At 51.9% G+C, this 19,928-nt stretch overlaps 1 protein-coding gene across 3 annotated transcripts in view; it reads right to left on the bottom strand.

Annotated features, from left to right (window-relative positions):
* Positions 1-2,244: 2,244 nt before the first annotated feature.
* Positions 2,245-19,928, bottom strand: part of GOSR1 (golgi SNAP receptor complex member 1) — a 36,002-nt gene continuing 18,318 nt past the window's right edge. For 2 of the 3 annotated variants that reach the window (XM_053275172.1, XM_053275174.1), the window contains exons 7-9: positions 11,196-11,225; positions 6,383-6,465; positions 2,245-3,586 (exon numbers count right to left, since the gene is read on the bottom strand). In XM_053275172.1, the coding sequence (XP_053131147.1) occupies positions 3,462-3,586; positions 6,383-6,465; positions 11,196-11,225 (238 nt within the window). In that variant the 3' untranslated portion in view covers positions 2,245-3,461. The remainder of the gene's footprint in view (positions 3,587-6,382; positions 6,466-11,195; positions 11,226-19,928) is intronic. The other variant, XM_053275175.1, reaches the window with a different exon arrangement.

Here is a 19,928-nt window from a genome sequence, read left to right as displayed (position 1 = left end):
CTGCTTTTTCTTCTAAGCGAGTGGTGCTGCAAAGTCATCTTTGGGCAGGAGGCAAAGGCTCGGCATTTGGGGGCAAGGGCCTGGGCTGTTGTGGGGAGCCCACCTCCCGAACGCGATACCCCCAACCCCCAGCGACGGGAGGGCAGAGCGCTTCGAGACCCACCCAGCCCAATATCCCGGCAGAGGCTTCCTGGGAGTGCCTCACTTCAGCGTCACGAAATGCCCCTCCATATTAACTCGCCAAACAAAATACTACTTGGCCTTTGACAACCGGGAGGGTCAGGGTGCCGGCCAGCGTTCCCTCAAACAGGGATTCCCAGATGGTGTGGACTACGACTCCCAGAATCCCCAAGCAAAAGCCATTACAGCTGGGGATTCTGGGAGTTATTGTCAACAACCGCTGGAAATCCCTGGGAGAGCCAACACTGGTTCCAACCTAACACTTTATCTGGTGGCAGTGTAGTAGCCAAGAGAGTGGACGGCAAGCTGGAGTTCCCCCATTGGATCTCGCCGGAAGCCCTGTACACACACACACACACACACACACACACACACACGGGACGCAGATCTAGTTATCAGCCGAGCACTGTGAATCCCTTGATGTGGGGACATCCACCGGTAGCTAATAGTTGCTTCCATTAACATGGTTCGATTAATTTCAAAGGTAGGAATGCACTGAAAACTGACCCCAGCCCCCGCACACTGGGTCATGGCTGGTTCCGGCCCACCGGAGCGTGTGAGTGGCGCACCCCTGGTCTACGCCGACTGGCCAGGCTTTCCAAGGTTTCAGGCTGCGGTTTTCCCAAACCCGACCTGGAGGAGATGTCGGGGCGTGAAGTTGGGACGTTCGGCGTGCGAGGAAGCGGCTCTGCCCTGGAGGGCCCCCTCCCCAAAGGGGAATCTCTTGCAGTGTTCCCAGGAGGTCACCCCTCCAAATGCAAACCAAGGCAGACCTTGCTTAGCAAAGGGGACAACTCGTCGCCTCTGCCACAAGACCGGCTCTCCTCCCTCAGGCCCTAGTGTTGAATCCAGGCACGGCAGCACATTTCTGATCCGTATCGACATTTCAGGGCCCAGGTTCGCCTCTCACATGAAGACAGGTGTCTCCCAGACTATATCGGGCAGCAGCGATATCAGAAGGTGCTGAAAGGCATCATCTCATACTGCGAGGGAGGAGGCCATGGTCAACGCCTCCTGTATTCTACCAAAGCCAACCACAGGGCTCTGTGGACGCCAGGAGTCGACACCAACTCAACGGCACACTTTACCTTTACAGTCGTCTGAATGTTGGTACAACATAATGTCTGAACAGGGTGTCTGGCAGGATCTCATGAGACATCCTTAATGAAAGAGAAAAAACCACTTGCCTTTCAACACTGTTGCAAAGGACAGCATCAAAGGAAGGCCTGTGAAACACTCTGGACACGCAAAAAGCAGGACTGTACACCAATGCGATTCTGAGCCAGTTCCCTACATACAGCGAGTGCTTTAAAAATAAAAATGCAACGTTCCACCGCACCCTTAGGCACACACCCTGTTTAATGATATGCCCCAGCTGTGTACGGCCCAGACTGCCCCCAACTCATTTGCCACTAATGAAGTGCACCCAATAAGTCATTAAAGCCCAAGAAGCAACAACAACAACAAAAGTACGATTCTAAGATTAAATAAATGCATTTTATTTAGGATAGTGGTCATCTCATTTACTCTGCCAGCTACAGAAAGCAACCAAACCGTTCCCATCTTAGCAGGGGTGTGGGTAAAATAAAGTAAGAGGTCCGGGGGAGGGGGAGGGAGGCAAGCTCTTTCGAACTCTGGACGAAGAAGTTTGATGATGAATTCTTTTTATCCCCTCAACCATCTTTTGTTGTCATTAAAAGGCTTGCGGACCGTGGTCAAGCCACAGACCTTGGCCAGCCATCCCCAAAAGACAAAAAGACAGATGCCCCATTTAGCAGTGCGAATGGTAAACTGCCTGCAAGACCCAAAGAGGATCAACTGTTCATCAACTACGGAACTTGTTGTTTTTCATCAACTACAGGGCTTCCCTCCGCTCCAAACCCGGTGATTTGCAGAGTCTAGGATAAGCAGCAAAGTCGCAAAAGGGTTTAGAGTGACTCGTCTTTTAGTGGGAGGGGAAAAGGTCTGAATGGAGACCTTGCTCGGGGCAAAAACTAATGCAGGTTTATTTTTGAGTTAGAACCGTGCAACTATTCAAGTTTTATTTAAATCCTTTTTAAAAAAAAACTAAGTCCAGTGTCCGTTAGAGTGGGATCAGCCAATCATAACTGGCTAAACCCCTTAGGAAACAACCGAGAAGCCTGTCGTTTGCCAATCTTCTCGGAGGTTAGAAAATAACTGTTAACAGATATACGCATGCCACAGATGAGGGGGATACTCAGAAAAGGTTTCCCTCCCGGACACTGTGAGATTTACAGAGGCCGACTAGTTCTTTCTGCCATTTGCGCGTTCAGCAGCATCACACCCTCACACCCCTTCCCTTTTTTCCCAACAGCCCCCCCACCCCACCCCACAGTCACAGTAAAAAATAAAGTTTAGATCAAACGAAATGCAAGGAAAGCTGATCTGAATTAAAACACCGTTTCTGAACACGTCAGATCTTGCATCAAAATCTTGCCTGCGATGGGTTGGCCACAGCCAAACGTCCATTTGAGAAACTTTGGTCACTCTCAACGCCATGGGGATGAGACCCTCGGGCACGGGCCCTACTCCCTTCGTCCCCAAGGGGTCTTCCGACACTTCTCCCACCCCTCGGAGGGTTGTCCTCCTTCAAACCATCAAGATTTCTGCTGCCATGTTGCCCTACCCCTCAAGGGCCGCGTGGAGCTTTGTTTAAAATCAGCACGGCTCTCTGATTTCCCACAGGCATTCTGGGAGGTGGTGAAAATCTAGGCAGCTCCCAGCAAGGGCAGCCACAACTAGCCACTGGGTTATCCTGGAGCTGTGAGAAAGAAATACGGTGGCAAGTTACATTCAACTTAAACTGGCCAGTATCCTCCGGATAGGAAACGTATATCCAAGAAGGGCTTGCTTCAGAAAGGCAAACAAAAAACCACCCACCTTTGGATGCAAGTTGAAGATTTATAGCAACACTTTTTGGAGGCAAAAGGATTTTTGAAGGGGGGAGAAGGGAACACAAAAACAAAAACGGGTGATTCTTTGCACAGCAGAATTGCTGCTAAGATTTACTTGCCTTGAATCAAGAGAGACTTACAAAAGGGGGCAGAAACATCTGAGCAAAACTGGAACGCCAAAAAGATGTGAACTGTATGAGGAAGGCGGCCACTTGGGGACGTGTGGCCGGCTTTGCGGGGGGGGGGAGGGAGGGAGCCACCCCCATCCTAACCCTGGGCCTGGATTTAACTGGAGTGGGCCATTTCCACAGTCTTCGCCTCCGGCGGAGCAACCGGGAGCTCAGAAGTCTCTACAGAAAGCGTCCGTCAATGGAAGGCGTAGAGTAACAAGAGGATGGTGCAGATGCCAATGACGCTGCCCAGGATGAGCGAGTCTCGTCGCTTGCGTAGGTTGAGCCGCTGGATTAGGTTGTTCACAGCCGGGAATCGGTCTGGGGAGGGGGGGTCGTGAGTTAAGGACCTGGTTAAGGATGCCGTTGCCACCACACACCCCCGCCGTGCTCTCAGACACGGTTGTGAGGGTTTTGCTCCATGAGGAATGCATGAAGAAATGCAAAACCGGGCATGGCCCGACCCGCTTGCCAGTGGTGAGTGCCCCCAGCTCCACACAGATCTCCTCCCCAGAGCTCTCTCTGCCACTTTTCGGCAGATCAACAGCCCCACACCGGTTTCTTACCCTCTCCATCTCCCAGGACAATGGAGAGAAGATGGTTCTTTCCGAAGACCTTTGCCTGAGGGATGGGAGGCCACCACCCACAATAGCTGGCTTCCTGAGATCTCAGGGGGAGGTCTGGTTAGGGCTGCCACCGGCTCGGTTGGTGGCGACGAGGGACCGGGCCTCCTCTGTGGCGGCCCCAGGGCTTGTTGTGCTCCCTGGCAGTATAAGACCTTCCCCATCTCTGGTTGCCTTCAAAAACAAAAACAAAAACCACTTCAGAAACACCTGATTTCTCAGGCCTTCTGCGACACTGTTTTGTTTTGTTTTTTTTAATGCTTTTGTCAAAATTATTTTTGAAATTTTGCATGGCTTTAAAAAAATTTTGTATCGAGTTTGATTCATGGTTCTACGCTTTGTGTACGCCGCCTTGAGATCCAGGTGTTAGGCGGCTTAGAAATGTAATAAACATACCAAGAAATTGAACAGTGAGCGAGGGAGCTACGTTTGCTGATCCCTGAGCAAAATACTCACTTGGCCCCGGAAAGATCAGGCCAGTTTTGTACCCCAGCGAAGGGTGCCCCATGTATTCTGAGCACAGGCAGAAACTGTCACAGGACCCCAAACCAGGCTCCCAAGAAGCTAAAGCTCCTTTAGCTTTCTATAATTTTCAGTTTTAATTTGAACCTAATAATTGTAGTTTTTAATCTGACTTTCCCCCCTTTAATTTAGTTAGCTTTATTACTTTTATTGTTTCTGGGTCTATCGTATTGCTGTGAGCCGCCCCAAGCAGTAGTGCACTGGAGGGGCAGGGTAGAAATATTTTAAATCAACAAATAATAATAAAGAAAGAACTGCAGTTTTCAGAACAAGCCTGTAGCTACGTGCAGGGTGGGAAAGAAAAGAGGGGTTCAGCCGGAGAGGGGACGGAGAGGAAGCCAGCAGCATTTCTAGTGGTCAGGGGTTGAAGTGATGAGAGTGCTGGACTAGGACCGGGGAGGCCCGAGTTCAAATCCCCCTTCAGTCATGAGACTTGCTGGGTGACTCTGGGCCAGCCACTTCTCCCTCTGCCTAACCCACTTCACAGGGTTGTTGTGAGGAGGAACTGAAGTACATCGTACACCGCTCTGGGCTCCTTGGAGGAAGAGCGGGATATGAATGTAAAATAAAAATAAATAAATAAATACTCGCCTACATGTCCCTCTGCAAGACCAGCAAAAGCCAACTGTGCCCAGTGGGGAAAGGCAGGCAGATGGGCTTGAATGGGCATGAGGGACCCAGCGTGCCAAATTCAAGTGGCCTTCGCACAGGCACACACAGGCGGAACCTGCCCCAAGCCGGCCGAATGGAAGGCAGGGGTGTCTGTTTCCTGACAGGCAGGACAGATGGGGGCTCCAGCTGCACAGTGGCTTATTAGCAGGGCCGCAACTGGGTTTGGCTAAGAGAAGAAAGCAAAGAGGATAGAGGTCTGGAGAGCTAATCCTCCTAAATGACTGGCTTAGCTGGCAATACGGGGAGCTTAGCGACTTTAAATAATTGCTGGAGAACAAACCAAACTGGGGGCGGGGATAGTGAGTGTGCACAGAGAGCAGCAGCAAAAGCCCAGGGCATTGCCTCCACTTCGCGTCGGAAGCCGCACGAGAGTGTGTGTGTGTGTGTAAATGTACTTCCAGCTGGCCGGGCTTTTCTCTTTGCTCCCGAATGCTACTGGAGCTCCCTTTGTCCCTGCCAATGGCTTCACCGAGGAAAGAGAAAAGTCAGAAGAAAATGTACACTTCATCAAGGCTGCGTATCTCTGCGATGGAATCTGTCTCATCAAATGAGGCGCGATGCCTTTCTTTGGGCTCACGCAGCCGCAAGACGAGGCGGGGGGGGGTACCAAGCCCTTGCGCTTTTGCAAACGGGCTTCAGCTCCGGGCACCGAACTAAAAGGTGACCCGAGAAACTGCAAGGAAGCAAGGGTCCCCTGGGGTCACGGGGGTGGCGGTGTCCGGACCATAACATGTACCTGTGGAACCTGGAAGCACCTCTCAAGCAATCGGAGAATGGGACAGAAGAATTCAACTTAACAAAGAGTTACACTTTGTACTTGGTATGGTTTTTATGCTTGTGTTCTAAATTTTAAACCCACTGTTTCTTCTAAGGCATGCGCTTTTGATTTCCGCTCAATTAATTTTAGATCCCGCTCAGGTTTAATCAGGAAGGTCCCCCTCTGAACGCACGTACACACACACACATACACACACACACACAGCTGGGAGACTGCCACCTAGAACAAAACTCATTCCGCACACAGATGGAAAAAATGAGAGAGAACGCTGCCAACACCCCTTCGAGACCAAGAGGTACAACCTCAGGAAATTCCGTTGGACCAGAGTTGGGAAAGTTGGCTTCCCCTGGAAGTGCGAGAGAGAAAGCCCAGCTGAAATGAACCCTAGCGGCCCTCGTGGGGTGGGTTTGGGCAGAGGTCCGAGGCGGGCTGGGAGGGAGGGAGCACCCCGGAGAGACTGCAGTGTTGTGTTGCGCTTGGGGGTCGGGGCACCTGCAGAACCAGCCTTCTCTGAAAGGATACTGGCCAAGGTGTTCATTTTGCTTTGAAGGGACTTCAACATCCCTCGCTGGGAAGTCATGTTTTCTTTCGTTGCCATGGCAATGCTAGTGGATGGGGGGGGCAGGGGGGGAGACAGAAAGAGAGAGAAATTATATTAATTGGCACCCGGAATAAAACGACAAGTTGAAGCAGTGACGAGAAAGAGCAAGGTACTGTGGACAGCTCCGAAAAGCTTTCCCCGGGGAGAAGGCTGGGAAAATGACCCCACCCTTCGGAAGTGAAGCTCCCAGGGAGGGAGGGCGGCTCCTAGGATCAGCTGGGATGGCCGCTCCCATCAGTCTATTGTGGCGAGGGGTGATGGGTGCTGGAGTCCGAGGAGAGCTGGAGAGGGTGAGCGAGGCCTTTCGTGGCTGGGCACGGCAGATATTTTCTGCTCAGAACCAGGAGCAGCGGGCAGCCCAGGGTTTCTCCAATGACAGGAACCTCACAAGAGCTAGGAACACGGGACTTGGAGAACTAGGGAATAGGGAGATGACCCTGATCGGTTTCTTTTCCAGGACTTTGGACAGGAAGGCCCGAGCTTGGTGTATGTTCATTTACTTAAACCTTTTTTACCCAGCGTGTATTACAGCAACAAAGCAGCTTACAAGGAGGGACGGGGGGGGCATAAATGCCATTCCTTAAACACATTAAAATCAGAGCAACAGACACGTACAGTAAAACCACATTAGCGCCAGAGTCAAATGCCTCCTGGGGGCCACCACACGTCCTTGGAAGATGGTGCCGGGGGTGGGGGTACCACCACTGAAAAGGCCCTGACGTTGGTACCTGCCAACATAACTTCTGCTGAAGGCGGGGTAGGGAACAAGGCCTCATATGCAAGATGGCAGGTCCCTCAAGGCAGGGGGAGAACACCAGAACCTAAGAACAGCCCTGCTGGGTCAGGCCCAAGGAGACCCATCTAGTCCTGCATCCCGTTTCTCACAGTGGCCCGCCAGATGCTGTCGGAAGCCCACAGGCAGGAGTCCAAAGGGGCAGGCCCTCTCATCTCCTGCTGTGACTCCCTGGCAACTGGTACTCAGAGGCATCCTGCCTTGGAGGCTGGAGGTGTCCTCTAGCCCTCCGAGAGATTTCGCATTTCCTTTGGAGAAGGAAATCTCCTTTGGAGAGATCTCGCATCTCCCTTGGAGATTTCCTTTGGAGAAGAGAGCATTTGGAGTGCTTTAGTAATATCGGACAAATGGTTCAAGCAAAGCATCAGCGGAGGAAAGGAACAGGCTCACTCTCATCACACCGGCTCCCCAGTGAGAAGGCCCCACACATCCCCATGAAGTGCTTTCCGGTTGCTCTCTGGAACAACTGCAAACTGCTCCCCAGCATTCGCTGCCATCAAAGAAACATCATTGGGCAAGAAACCTGTCCACTCTCTCCCACAAGCACCTTCGTTCACCAGGCGTCAGCTCACCTCCTTCCCGAAGAAGAGGGCTCCAGACCCATAGACTGCCACTTGGGGAAGCTGGGAGTTGTAGTCCACACCCACTGGGAATCCCTATCCGAGGGAACACGCCTTAGCAAGGTTCCAGGTAGGCGTCTCTCCCAGCCCTTCCGGGAGGTGCTGCCAGGGAGGGAACCTGGGGCCTCAGATGCTCTTCTGTGGGGCTACAGCCCCATCTCTCACAGCTCGCACATGGGGGTCTCTCATCCAAATGCAAACCAGGGCAGACCCAGCTTAGCAATGCAGGCTCGCTGCCGCAAGGCCGGCTCTTCCCCCCATATCCCCGCTCCCTTTCGCCTCCATCACCCCAAGCTGCGTTTCCAGGGGCTGGGCTTAGAGATCCGCAGGCACCCTCCGAATGACCCAACACAATGCCGGCAACCGGCAGCGCTGACCTCCGGGCCCTGAGCCAAGCGCTAATGTTAAATACATTTCCAGCTTGCTCGCGGCAAAGGGGCCTCCATTGCAATCCTCCCTTCCATGAAAAAACACTGCCAGATGCTTTCTGTGGCATTAAAAAACAAATCAGCAACGCCACCCCACTAACGCGGGGAGAGAAGGCTGGAAGACGTCTCTTCCGGCAGCCACTTAAGGACCGTCCTCGGGCCAGCAACTCTGCCGCTTGCGGGCTCAATCCTGCACCTCCTCCCCGAAGCGGGGCCAAAGCAGGGTGACTGAGCTGCAATGGAAGGGCTTTGGGAAAGAGACACTTGGGCAGCTCCAGACCCCAAAGATCCGAAGCAGGAACCCATCATAACCACCGGGAGGAACAGCCCACTGCATAGATTCAAGCAACCTAGAATGGGGAAGAGGGGAAAGGGGAAACCAAGGGACGCTGACCCACTTCCAGGGAAGAAGAGAGCACCGAGGAGGAGACTCCGCAGGCTTGCCGGCAGAAGGTCCCAGGTTCCGTCCCTGGCAGCATCTCCAGGGAGGGCTGGGGTAGAGTCCTGCCTGAAACCTGGGAGAGCCGCTGCCAGTCAGGGTAGGCAATCCTGAGCTAGATGGACCAAAGGTCAGACTCAGTATGCAGCAGCTTCCTAGGTTCCTTAGAAACGTCGGCACGAATGGAGCTGGGGGCATTTTAGAGGGAAAGCAGGGAGGGCCAAGACGCAACTCTACTCAAGATTGCGACCACCCAGTGATGACACCGCTGTGACAGCGGAGAATGCGGAGGATCTGCAAGCTCTAGTAACGAAAGCCAAGGAGCCCAGTGAAAAAATGGGACTACCACTAAATGTCAAGAAGACTAAACTCATGACAACAGGGACAGCAACCAGCCTCAGAACTGACCATGAAGACATGGAAGTGGTGGGTAGCTTCTGCCTTTTAGGATCGACCATCAACAGTCAAGGATCCAGCAGTCAAGAAAGATGCTGCAGACTAGCACTTGGGAGGGTTGCCATGAAGGCCTTGGAAAGGATACTGAGATGCCGTGATGTGTCTATACCTACCAAGATTAGAATCGTTCGGACAATGGTTTTTCCTGTGACACTCTATGGATGTGAAAGCTGGACTTTGAAGAAGGAAAAGTATGGACGCTTTTGAACTTTGGTGCTGGAGAAGACTTTTGGGGATACCGTGGACAGCCCGGAAAACAAACAGATGGATCACAGAACAAATCAATCCAGATTTTCACTTGAGGCACAAATGACATAAGAACATAGGAAGCTGCCATATACCGAGTCAGACCATTGGTCTATCTAGCTCAGTGTTGTCTACACAGACTGGCAGCGGCTTCTCCATGGTTGAAGGCAGGAGTCTCTCTCAGCCCTGTCTTGGAGATGCTGCCAGGGAGGGAACTTGGAACCTAAATGCTCTTCCCGGAGTGGCTCCATCCCTTAAGGGGAATCTCTTCCAGTGCTCATACTTCTAGTCTCCCATTCAAAGGCAACCAGGGTGGACCCTGCTTAGCTAAGGGGACAAATCGTGCTTGCGACCACAAGACCAGCTCTCCTCTCCCAAGGCTCAAACTATCCTACTTCGGACACATTCTGTGAAGACCCAGCTCCCTTGAGAAGTCCATCATGCTGGGGAAAAGTAGAAGGCAAGAGAAGAAGAGGACGGCCAGCAGCCAGGTGGATGGACTCGATCACGATAGCAATGAATGCACCACGGAGAGACCTTCAAGGTCTAGCTGAAGACAGACCATCCTGGGGAGAATCTATCTACGTGGTCGCTAAGGGCTGACACCAACCTGACGGCACTTAATCAATCAACCCATCACCGCCCAGTGGGAGAGCTGGTCCCATCTCGTTCGCCCGAGTCAAGAAGGATACTCTCCCGGGTGAGTGCATTTCTGTGCACCTGGACGAGGGTCCAGGGTGCAGGCGACCCACTTCCCTACGGCCGCCCTCCAAGCAGCACTCAATCGGGATCCGGGTTCTTATCTGGCACGCTACCCAGGACAACACACTTCCGCTCGGCGAAAGCTCTGGCTTCCAATGCACACTCATGACTCTGGGGTTTCGGGACGACGCCTTTCCCTGGGAGACATCTCCGCAATCCCAGTGCTCTCCCAAGAGGCCCCCACACGGACAGCTGTCTGCCAAGCCAGAAAGGCATTTAGGAATGCCGGGGCACCTCCGAGGCAACCACGCTTCCGTCGCGTCGGCAGGGGAGCGGCTGAATCGCCCCACGTGCCGCGACCGGCTGACGAGGGACGAGGCACTAATTAAGAGAGGGGGCGATTCTCTAGCGGGCAGCTTCCTCGCAGCCGCCGCCGCCGCCACACTACTAGCAATTAATCACGTACACAAATGCTGGCAATTAAGCGAAGGAAAGGCGGGGGGGAGAAGAGGACGAAAACAGGTGCCTCCTCCGTCTCAGGGGGGCGATGTTCAGGCAACACCTTGAAGAAGGTAATATAAATCACGCCACCTGCCCGGCGGCTGCTGCTACTGGTGAGTCACACCAAGCAGGGAAGGTGCCGGCACAGGGCGCTGCAGGCAGGGAGGGGCAAAGGAGGCGAGGGCCCAGGAAAGGGGTCCGGCTGGGGCTCGCGGCTCTGGACTGCAGCTCCCATCAGCCGGCGATGGGAGTGGCAGCATCTGGGGAGCCGAGCTTGAGGACCCTGACACACGAAGACGCCCTATTCACCTCTGGAGATGCTGCAGGGATTGAACCCGGGACCTTCTGCATGCAAATCAGATGCCCCTCCACGAAGGGAAGAGAGAGCTGGTTTGCATTTCCTCGCCCTCCCTCTGTTCCGTGCTTACAGCAGCCCGCCTTTACGCAACTGGAGAGACTAGCGACATCGAAACAGTCAGGGGCCGGGGGGGGGGGGCATGGAGCACAGAATAAAGCCACAGCACCATTTCCAGCAAAAGCCGTCCCTACCTTATTGTGTCTTCTATCAGCCGGTCTGAGCTGAAAGCAAAAAAAAAGACAGACGTGCGTCAGAACACACAGAATTTGGGGTCGAGGGGAGAGATCTACAGTCTAGCAGGCTTTAAAGGACATAAGAGGTTGCGTTTTTTACTCGCTGCCCAAGGAAACCTCAACGTTGTTTTACCACAACACGCACCCCACATCAGTGGCTTCATCCACTGTGGCTAGGGATGATAGGAGTTGTAGTTCTGTTACTGCAGCTCCTTCTGATTTTAGGCCTCCACACTCCAGCCCTGACACTTTGCTAGTTTAACCTGGCCAGGAAGTCTATTTATTATTTATTATTATTTATTTATTCGGTTTTTATACCGCCCTTCCGAAATGGCTCAGGGCGGTTTACAATTAAAACAGAAACCATTAAAACCAACAACAATTAAAACAGAAATATAAATATAACAATTAAAACATCTTAAAAAACAATTAAACTATCAGAACAATTAAAACCCTGAAAACCAAGTTAGCATAAAACAATTAAAACTAATTAAAAACCCTGAAAGGCCAGACCAAACAGATAGGTTTTAAGGGCTCTCCTGAAGGTCAGTAAAGAGTTAAGATTGCAAATTTCTGCGGGGAGTGCATTCCATAGTCTAGCTGCAGATAAAAGGTGGTAACGTTTCATGGAGACCCAATTAAATGGAAGGACACAAAAATCCACGGGTGACAAGCAGAAGAGGCCTTCCAGAAGAGGCATCCCCACCACCTCTCACGCAGGGAGAATGCCTCTTCTGAGATGGTGCCTATTGTAACACATCAACCAATAAAATGCTTTTGTTCACCATTGATTCACGTATTTTAAAGGTGACATGTGAACGCTTTTTGTCCACATGCACATGGATACAGATTAAAAGCATAAATCAATTAAACCTTAGACGAATCTACCTAAATTTTCTTTGAGCGAAAGCCCTAATAAAAAGCAAAGCAGGATTGCTTGAGGAAGGATTTGGGGAATGCCACTGTCTTCCGTCTCCTCATGCCACAGCTTTTTCAACTCCCTGCCCACCTACTCCACAGAAGGTTAGCTCCAAGGAAGCGCCCGTGAACCTCCCGAGAACATGGAACGATTCAGCCTCCGGATTGCAGAGAAGCTGCTTGTTTGAAACTCTCCCAAAGGATCTCCTGCCTTGCCACATACATACACTTTCCCACATTTGCAGAACACCCCCAAGGCAACAAAACTTTCCCCAACTTTCCCCCGCATCTTTTCTTAAAATACTTAAATCACTTCCCAGGGAGCAGATGGCGACGGCAAGATGCCCACATTTATCTAAATTTAAGGAGTGGAGGCAAAAAACAAACAGATTGCTATTTTGGGGGGCATTCGGTGCCTCAGGTTACTGCTATGGAATCCAGGAATATGTGATGCAGGAGAACAGCTTGGAATCCAGGAGAACAGCTTGGACCCCGCACAGGAGCAGAGCCAAGAAAGCAGAGAGAAACAGGAGCCGGAAAGGGCCTTCTTCAAGGGTCCTTCCCTGGCAGCATCTCTGGGTAGGGCTGGGAAAGGCCCATGCCTGAAACCGGGGAGAGCTGCTGCCAGTCAGTACAGACAATCCAGAGCCAGATGGACCAAGGGCCTGACTCAGTAGGAGGCAGCTTCCTACGTTCCGATCAATTGGTTATTACAACCTTATGGGAGTACCACGGAGTAGGACAGCCAAAAGGTGGGCCGTGGCAGCAAGGGATGGTGGGATCTGCAGTCCGACAAAAGCTGAGGAGGACCCAGGTTTGAGAACCTGGGCCCGGAAACCAACTAGGAGCCTAGGGCAGATCAAAGTAGGACAGAGGCAGCATCAGGAAAAAATGTGTTAGATCAGAAAAGTTTTAATGCAGCGTGGGGGTGGGGGAAGGAGAGCCAAAGAGATTGTGGGATGGCTCTTTCCCTGGTCTTGTGGTAACAAGCATGACTTGTCCCCTTAGCTAAGCAGGGTCCGCCCTGATTGCATATGAAAGGGAGACCTGATGCGTGAGCACTGGAAGAGATTCCCCTCAGGGGGTGATGGGGCCGCTCTGGGAAGAGCATCTCGGTTCCAAGTTCCCTCCCTGGCAGCATCTCCAAGAGAGGGCTGGGAGAGAGACTCCTGCCTTCAACCTTGGAGAAGCTGCTGCCAGTCTGTGTAGAGACAATACTGAGCTAGATGGACCAAGGGTCTGACTCAGTATGTGGCAGCATCCTATGTTCCCCTCTTGTTTAAGCTCAATTAGCCCCATATGCTTTAATGGGGTAATTAGCAGCAGTGTCAGGAAAGCCGGCTTTAAATCCACAAATAACTGGAGGCAGGGAGAATTGAGGCCGTTTCCAAAACCTTCACAAGTGCACTGCTCTCTTGTAAACTGCAAAACAATCCACATTACTGTGCAAGTTTCCAGGCAAGGAGGGACTCTTGTCCAGAGGATTTGATTCACCACCTGCTGGAAACATGCCCTGGTTTCTTGTTGTTGTTTTCGCCTGGCAGGACAGACGGAAACCTGACAGTATATATATATATTTTTTTTAAAAAACGCCTCTTGGAAGGAACGGTGGAAAGATGCTCAAACAAGCACGCATACAGCCGACCGAAAGGCAGAGTATTCAGACTCAGGCATCCTGTTTCTGGACGGATCCAGGCCGTGGTGCACCTTCGGGGGAGAGAAGGAATTCTGTACGCACCTACGAACTGCCCTGTTGAGTCAGATCTCCGTTTGCCAGCCCAGTGCTCTGTTCCCAAAAGAGGACAGCCCCAGAGAAGCCCTTCAATAGGTTGCAACGAGGAAGGCTGCCTCTTGCTTGTGCCCCCAGCATCTTCTCCTCAGCGGTATGCTGCCACTGAAGAGGAAGGCTCCACTCCTCGCTGGTATGTCCAGAAAATCGGCCAGATAGGATTTCTCTGGTGGCTGTTGCCACCTCTCATGGCAATGAGTCCCACAAGTGGATCTGTGTGCACGGATACGCCTCCCCCTTTTGATTTGGAATCGACCGCCAACCCGTTTCATTGGATTACCCCAAACTCCTGATTTATGCATTAAGCACTGTGAAGGCCCAGATCGCTGAAGGCAAGAGAAGAAGAGGACGGCCAGCAGCCAGGTGGATGGACTCGATGACGACAGCCATGAAGGCACCACTGAGAGACCTTCAAGGCCAAGCAGAAGACAGATCACCCTGGAGAGAATCAATCTCTGTGGTCGCGAAGAGTCGACATCGACTCAGCGGCACTTAATCAACCAATTGGAATGTATTCTATTTACCTGGATAGGAGACTATTATGAATTTAAGGCAACCCCCTTCACAAACACAGGTTATATCTGTATTTATCTGAAAGGAAGAAGACCCAGAATTTAAGACGGACGTTCCCCACCGTACACCGATTTCTAACATCAGAGACCACAGGAAAAAACTTGTCTTGGATTCAGGTAAATACCGTAGACCCTGCCTTTCCAAACAGAACAAGGTAGCTAACAAACAAATTCAAAAGACAACAGGAACAGAACAGAGGAGCAAATCTAACAAAATCAACAGAACTAGCAGCACTGACACAAAACGGACGAGCCCCACTCCAACGAGCTAAAGGGATAATGCTCCAAGAAGGAAACTCGCTTCACGCTCGTCACAAAACCCGCACCCCCCAATAATCACCCCGATTCCATCATCAGGAAACAGTCCACGAAAGGGCCTTTTGCTATCTGCCCGGGATCCCCAGCCTTGGGTCCCCCAGACGCTGCTGGACTACAATTCCCATCGTCTACAGAGCAATACTGCCACTCCGGACTCGGCAGGGATCAGGGGTCCCACCGGCTCCTATAAAACGGCTGACGCTTGCCTAGCTTCTCAGTCTGAGCCACCCGAACCAACCAAGCTGTTCTCAGGCCGCCCAGCCCAGCGCAATTCCAGACTACGAGCCCCGACATCGGGAGCGATCCACAGAAATCACAGGATCTCCGAGTCGGAAAGGATTCCCTGGCCTCTGCTCAGGGGGCCGACAGCTGAGGAAGGCAGGAGAGCTTGGTCCATCTAGCTCAGAATTCCTAAGAGAAGGGCCCATAGCTCACTGGCGGAGCATCTGGTCGGCCCACAGAAGGTCCCAGGTTCCATCCCTGGCAGCATCTCCAGGTAGGGCTGGGAGAAAGCTCCTGCCTGGAACCTGGGAGAGATGCTGCCAGCCAGTGCAGACAACCCTGGGCTTGATGGACCAAGGGTCTGACTCGGTATACGCCAGCTTCTTCTCTCCCTAAATTGACAAACAGGCCCCGAAGATCCTCAGCACATGCTAGTCACAGGTAGACTGCTCCGGCCTCAGAGGTCCCAACGAGCCAGCATGGTTACTGGCACACTGAGCACTCTACTGCTGCCGTCTCATTCCCACCTCTCCTCCAGAGCTCCCATGTCTCAGAAAAGGGGTGGGGTGGGGGGGAGGACTGGGAAATGTAATTTAGATAAAAAACAAAGGGAAGAGAAGTGGCCAACACAGCACCTTATCCCCGCGGTGCTGTTGCCAAGGCTCATTTATTAAGCTGGCAATCTTCTCCTGTCACCCCTCCAGCGGAGAGATGGATGGCCAGTCAGGCAGATGCCAAGCAGCCTGCATTAGGCAGTTCCTGGACGCACTGGCCCTGGACCGCCATGCCAGCAGGGGAGAGGCAGGCCCATTAGGCCTGCTGGCCGCACCGAGGCTCCTTCCCTCCCTCCCTCCCGGCCCCGTTGTGTTCTCCCACACCCGTCTCCTCCATGCTCACAACAGCCTCTCCCCCTCCATCCCTTTCAGTGATTCCGTCTCTGCTTATTTATTTCCACATCTAGATGCCACCAAAAACCCCCGCAAGGCAGTTCACTGAGTCGGTGTTGACTCCTGACGCCCACAGAGCCCCGTGGTTGTCTTTTGGTAGACTACAGGAGGGGTGGACCATGGCCTCCTCCCACGCAGCATGAGATGATGAGGCCTTTTAGCATCTTCCTAGATCGCTGCTGCCCAATAGAGGCGGTTCGCACAGTCTGCAAAACAGACCAGCGGGGATTCGATCCGGCAACCTTTGGCTTGCTAGTCAAGACCTTTCCCTGCTGCGGCATTCAGTGGCTCGCAATAATAATAAGCCGGCGTGGTGTAGTGGTTAGAGTGCTGGATTAGGACCGGGGAGACCCGAGTTCAAATCCCCATTCAGCCATGAAACTAGCTGGGTGACTCTGGGCCAGTCACTTCTCTCTCAGCCTAACCTACTTCGCAGGGTTGTTGTGAAGAGAAACTCAAGTATGTAGTACACTGCTCTGGGCTCCTTGGAGGAAGAGCGGGATATAAATGTAATAATAATAATAATAATAATAATAATAATAATAATAATAACAACAACAACAACAACAACAACAACAACAACAACAATAATAATAATAATACAACATCATAAAAACATAAAAAGACCGGCCGCTTTTCTGGCTGGTCTGATTGTCGTTCCTTGAAAGATCTAAGTCGGGGGTTTTCAGCCTTGGATGGTGTGGATGTTGCTGGACCACACCATCTGGTCCACATGGCTATGCTTAGCCTCACAACAACCCTGCGAGGGAGGCTTGGCCGGGAAATAACCGACTGGCCCAGAGGCAATCCAGTGAGTCTCACGGCCGAAGGGAGACCTGAGTTCAAATCACCAAGGTCCTAGTCCAACACTCTAATCACACCACCACCACATGGGCTCTCTGTGTGCCAACGGCCCCAGAGCCACACCTCTCCCGCAGGAATGCCGGTTCCTGGAGAGACAAGCCCTCCCACGTAATTGCAGCCGATTCCCCCAAGGAGCCAGGCGAAATGAACTTCAAAACAAAGCGGCGGGCATTAATGTAAGTCATTACCACCAGCCACATCTGTCGGAACAAATGCCGGTAATTCACTAATGGACTGTGCAAGATTTCCCCCTTCAAAATTCTCACAGCCTGCAGAAGCCAGAGAATTTGCTTTCTGGAAACCACCAAGGAATTCTGGACGGCTGCAAAGCGATTTGCTGTTTGGAAGGGATCCGAAGGAAACGGCGAAAAAGCAGGAGGAAATCTATGCTGGCACCCACTGAAGAGACACCAAGAAGCAATTAAACTCTCCGAGGTCATACAACGCTCTTTGTGCGGCTGGGTGTTAAGGGGGGGAAAGCTATGGGGGAGAGAAAAGGATGTGGTCCATAATGGATGGAGTCTGCAGTTGGAGATGACTATTCAAGAACACAATGTGTTCGGTCTCATTATTTGGAAACCAAAAATACAAACGACTAACACAAAGTGGTAAAAATGACAACTGTATGCAACACAGGAGGAAACCTGCTAAACCTACATAATTTATAGGTTGAAGAATCCAGTTTTTCCTGCTGCGGAACAATTTTTTTTAAAAGATGCAATACATCATACGCCACCCTGACCATTAAAAAAAGCAAGTTTCTGAACCTTAAGTGAAAATAAAGTTCTTCAGGATGCTGCATCTGGCATTACATGCCACACCTGTGCAGCAAAAGGGCAGATTTCTTTTTTAAACATTTACATACTGTACTCCATCAGCAGTGTACACCACCTGTCTCCGCAGATTTCTTGAAGAGGATTAACACAGCCCCGAATCGGCTGAGAAATAGCAGCGGGTATTCCGAAGCAAAAAGAGTCTCACGGCAATTTCCAAGCTCAGCTCGGCTTCCCTAACTTTGCAACCAGCTGTGAGTCAATTCTGCAAAAGATGTGCTGCGGTTTATTACCGTGGAAGCCCAGCCTGCCTGACTGCATGAACTGTCCCCTTTGCTCAGCAGGGCTTGGCTTGGTTTTTATATGGATGGGTGACTACCTGCAGCTCAGTGGCGGAGCATCTGCTTAGCAGGCAGACGCTCCCAGGTTCAAGCCTTGGCTGCATCTCCAGGTAGGGCGGGAGAGACCCTTGCCGGAATTCTCGGAGAGCTGCTGCCAGTCAGAGCAGACAATACTGAACTAGATGGACCAAGGGTCTGACTCAGCAGATGGCAGCTTCTTACGTTCCCATGTTGTCGGACTACAACTCCCATCATTGCCAGCCACAACAGCCTGCATTGTGGCCAGGGATGATGGGAGCTGTAGTCGAACACCACCTAGGGACCTCAGGCTCGAAATGCATCCGCCAGGCCGGAACGTCTATGCTCCTGAAAGCAACACCACTGTATAGCAGAAAGGCACAGCAGGGCTTACAGCACCGTCCCTGATGTCAGCAGAAGATAAACAGGGACGCTGCTGGAATGATGCATCCCATCTTCCCGCGCAGAGCCAGCTCCCGGAAAGTGACTTTCAGGAACCATCGGGGCCCAGGCATTCAACAGGGCCCTCGGGGCAACGGCTGACCTGGTTAAGAGCATTTAGAGAGATGCCAGGATCACGCCGACACGGATTCACTCAGCTCATTCACTGCACGGAGAGCTCCAAGGCGCTGATCGACCTAACCGGAAGCGCTCGGCAGCACAGCACTTGCCACCGGCACAAGGCCCAATCCTGCCACCGCTCTATGCTGTGGACTACAACTCCCATCAGCCCCAGCCAAAGGCCTTTGCAGCTGGGGATGCTGGGAGTTGTAGTCCACAAGATCTGGGAACGCCAGTTAGAGGGAACAGTGCCCCAGACCGTGCCTGGCACAGTCGGAGAAATGCGAGATGCAGCCGCTGACCAGCACTGGGCCCAGCCTGGAAACACACCCTCCCCGCACTTAAAACAAACATACCTTTTGCCTCTCCCAAATCGAGACGTTGGGAGAAAGGGATGGAGGGACGTTGGGCCTGCAGATTGGCAGAAAAAGCCGGCTGGGGACGTCGCCAAATCATGGCTCATGCCAGTGGCGCTACCGAGAAGCCCTTCTCCCCCAAATTCCTCCATCCTGCTGCTCCAATTAAAATGATCTCAGGGCAGCTGCAGGGAGAGACCCCTCCTCTGCCAAAAACCCTGCAGAGCCTGCTGCCAGTCAGAGAAGACAGGACTAGCCCGCAGCAGGGAAATGCTTGACTAACAAGCAGAAGGCTGCCGGTTCGAAGCCCCGCGGGTATGTTCCCCAGACCATGGGAAACATCTATATCTGCCAACTGGGCAAAGAGGCACCTTTTAACGTGGCAATTCTCTTTACTGAGCAGGGGGAGAGTAACTGGCCCTATCCGTCCCCAGCACAGGACCTCCAGTGTCTGTTGCTGGGGTCTATCTTGTGTTTCTTTTTAGATTGCGAGCCCTTTGGGGACAGGGAGCCATCTTATAAATATTATTGGGATGCTGCAAATTCATCAAACAATAGAGGAGAAAAGAGGCCTTGAAGAATATATCGAGGACAGTGAAGAAGATGCACTTCAAATGGTCAATAACGAGAAACTATTCAACACCAATGAAAACAAAGCAGGCCTACAAGAAAGAACAAGTCAAGAACCGAGCAGAAAAATGGAAAAAGAAGCCACTGCATGGTCAATATTTGCACAATATAACCGGAAAATCAAACATCATCAAGACTTGGCAGTGACTTAAGAATGGCAACTTGAAGAAAGAAACAGAGGGTTTAATATTGGCTGCACAAGAACAGGCACTAAGAACAAATGCAATAAGAGCAAAAGTCGAAAAATCAACCACAAACAGCAAGTGACGCCTTTGTAAAGAAGCAGATGAAACCGTGGCCCACCTAATCAGCTGTTGTAAAAAGATCGCACAGACTGACTACAAACAAAGGCATGACAAGGTAGCAGGGATGATACACTGGA

Source organism: Hemicordylus capensis, chromosome 12 (assembly GCF_027244095.1).
Source record: "Hemicordylus capensis ecotype Gifberg chromosome 12, rHemCap1.1.pri, whole genome shotgun sequence".
In the NCBI taxonomy this organism is placed as follows: domain Eukaryota; kingdom Metazoa; phylum Chordata; class Lepidosauria; order Squamata; family Cordylidae; genus Hemicordylus; species Hemicordylus capensis.
The sequence above is the reverse complement of the archived record's forward strand: the minus strand, read 5'-3'. Positions and strand labels throughout refer to the sequence as shown.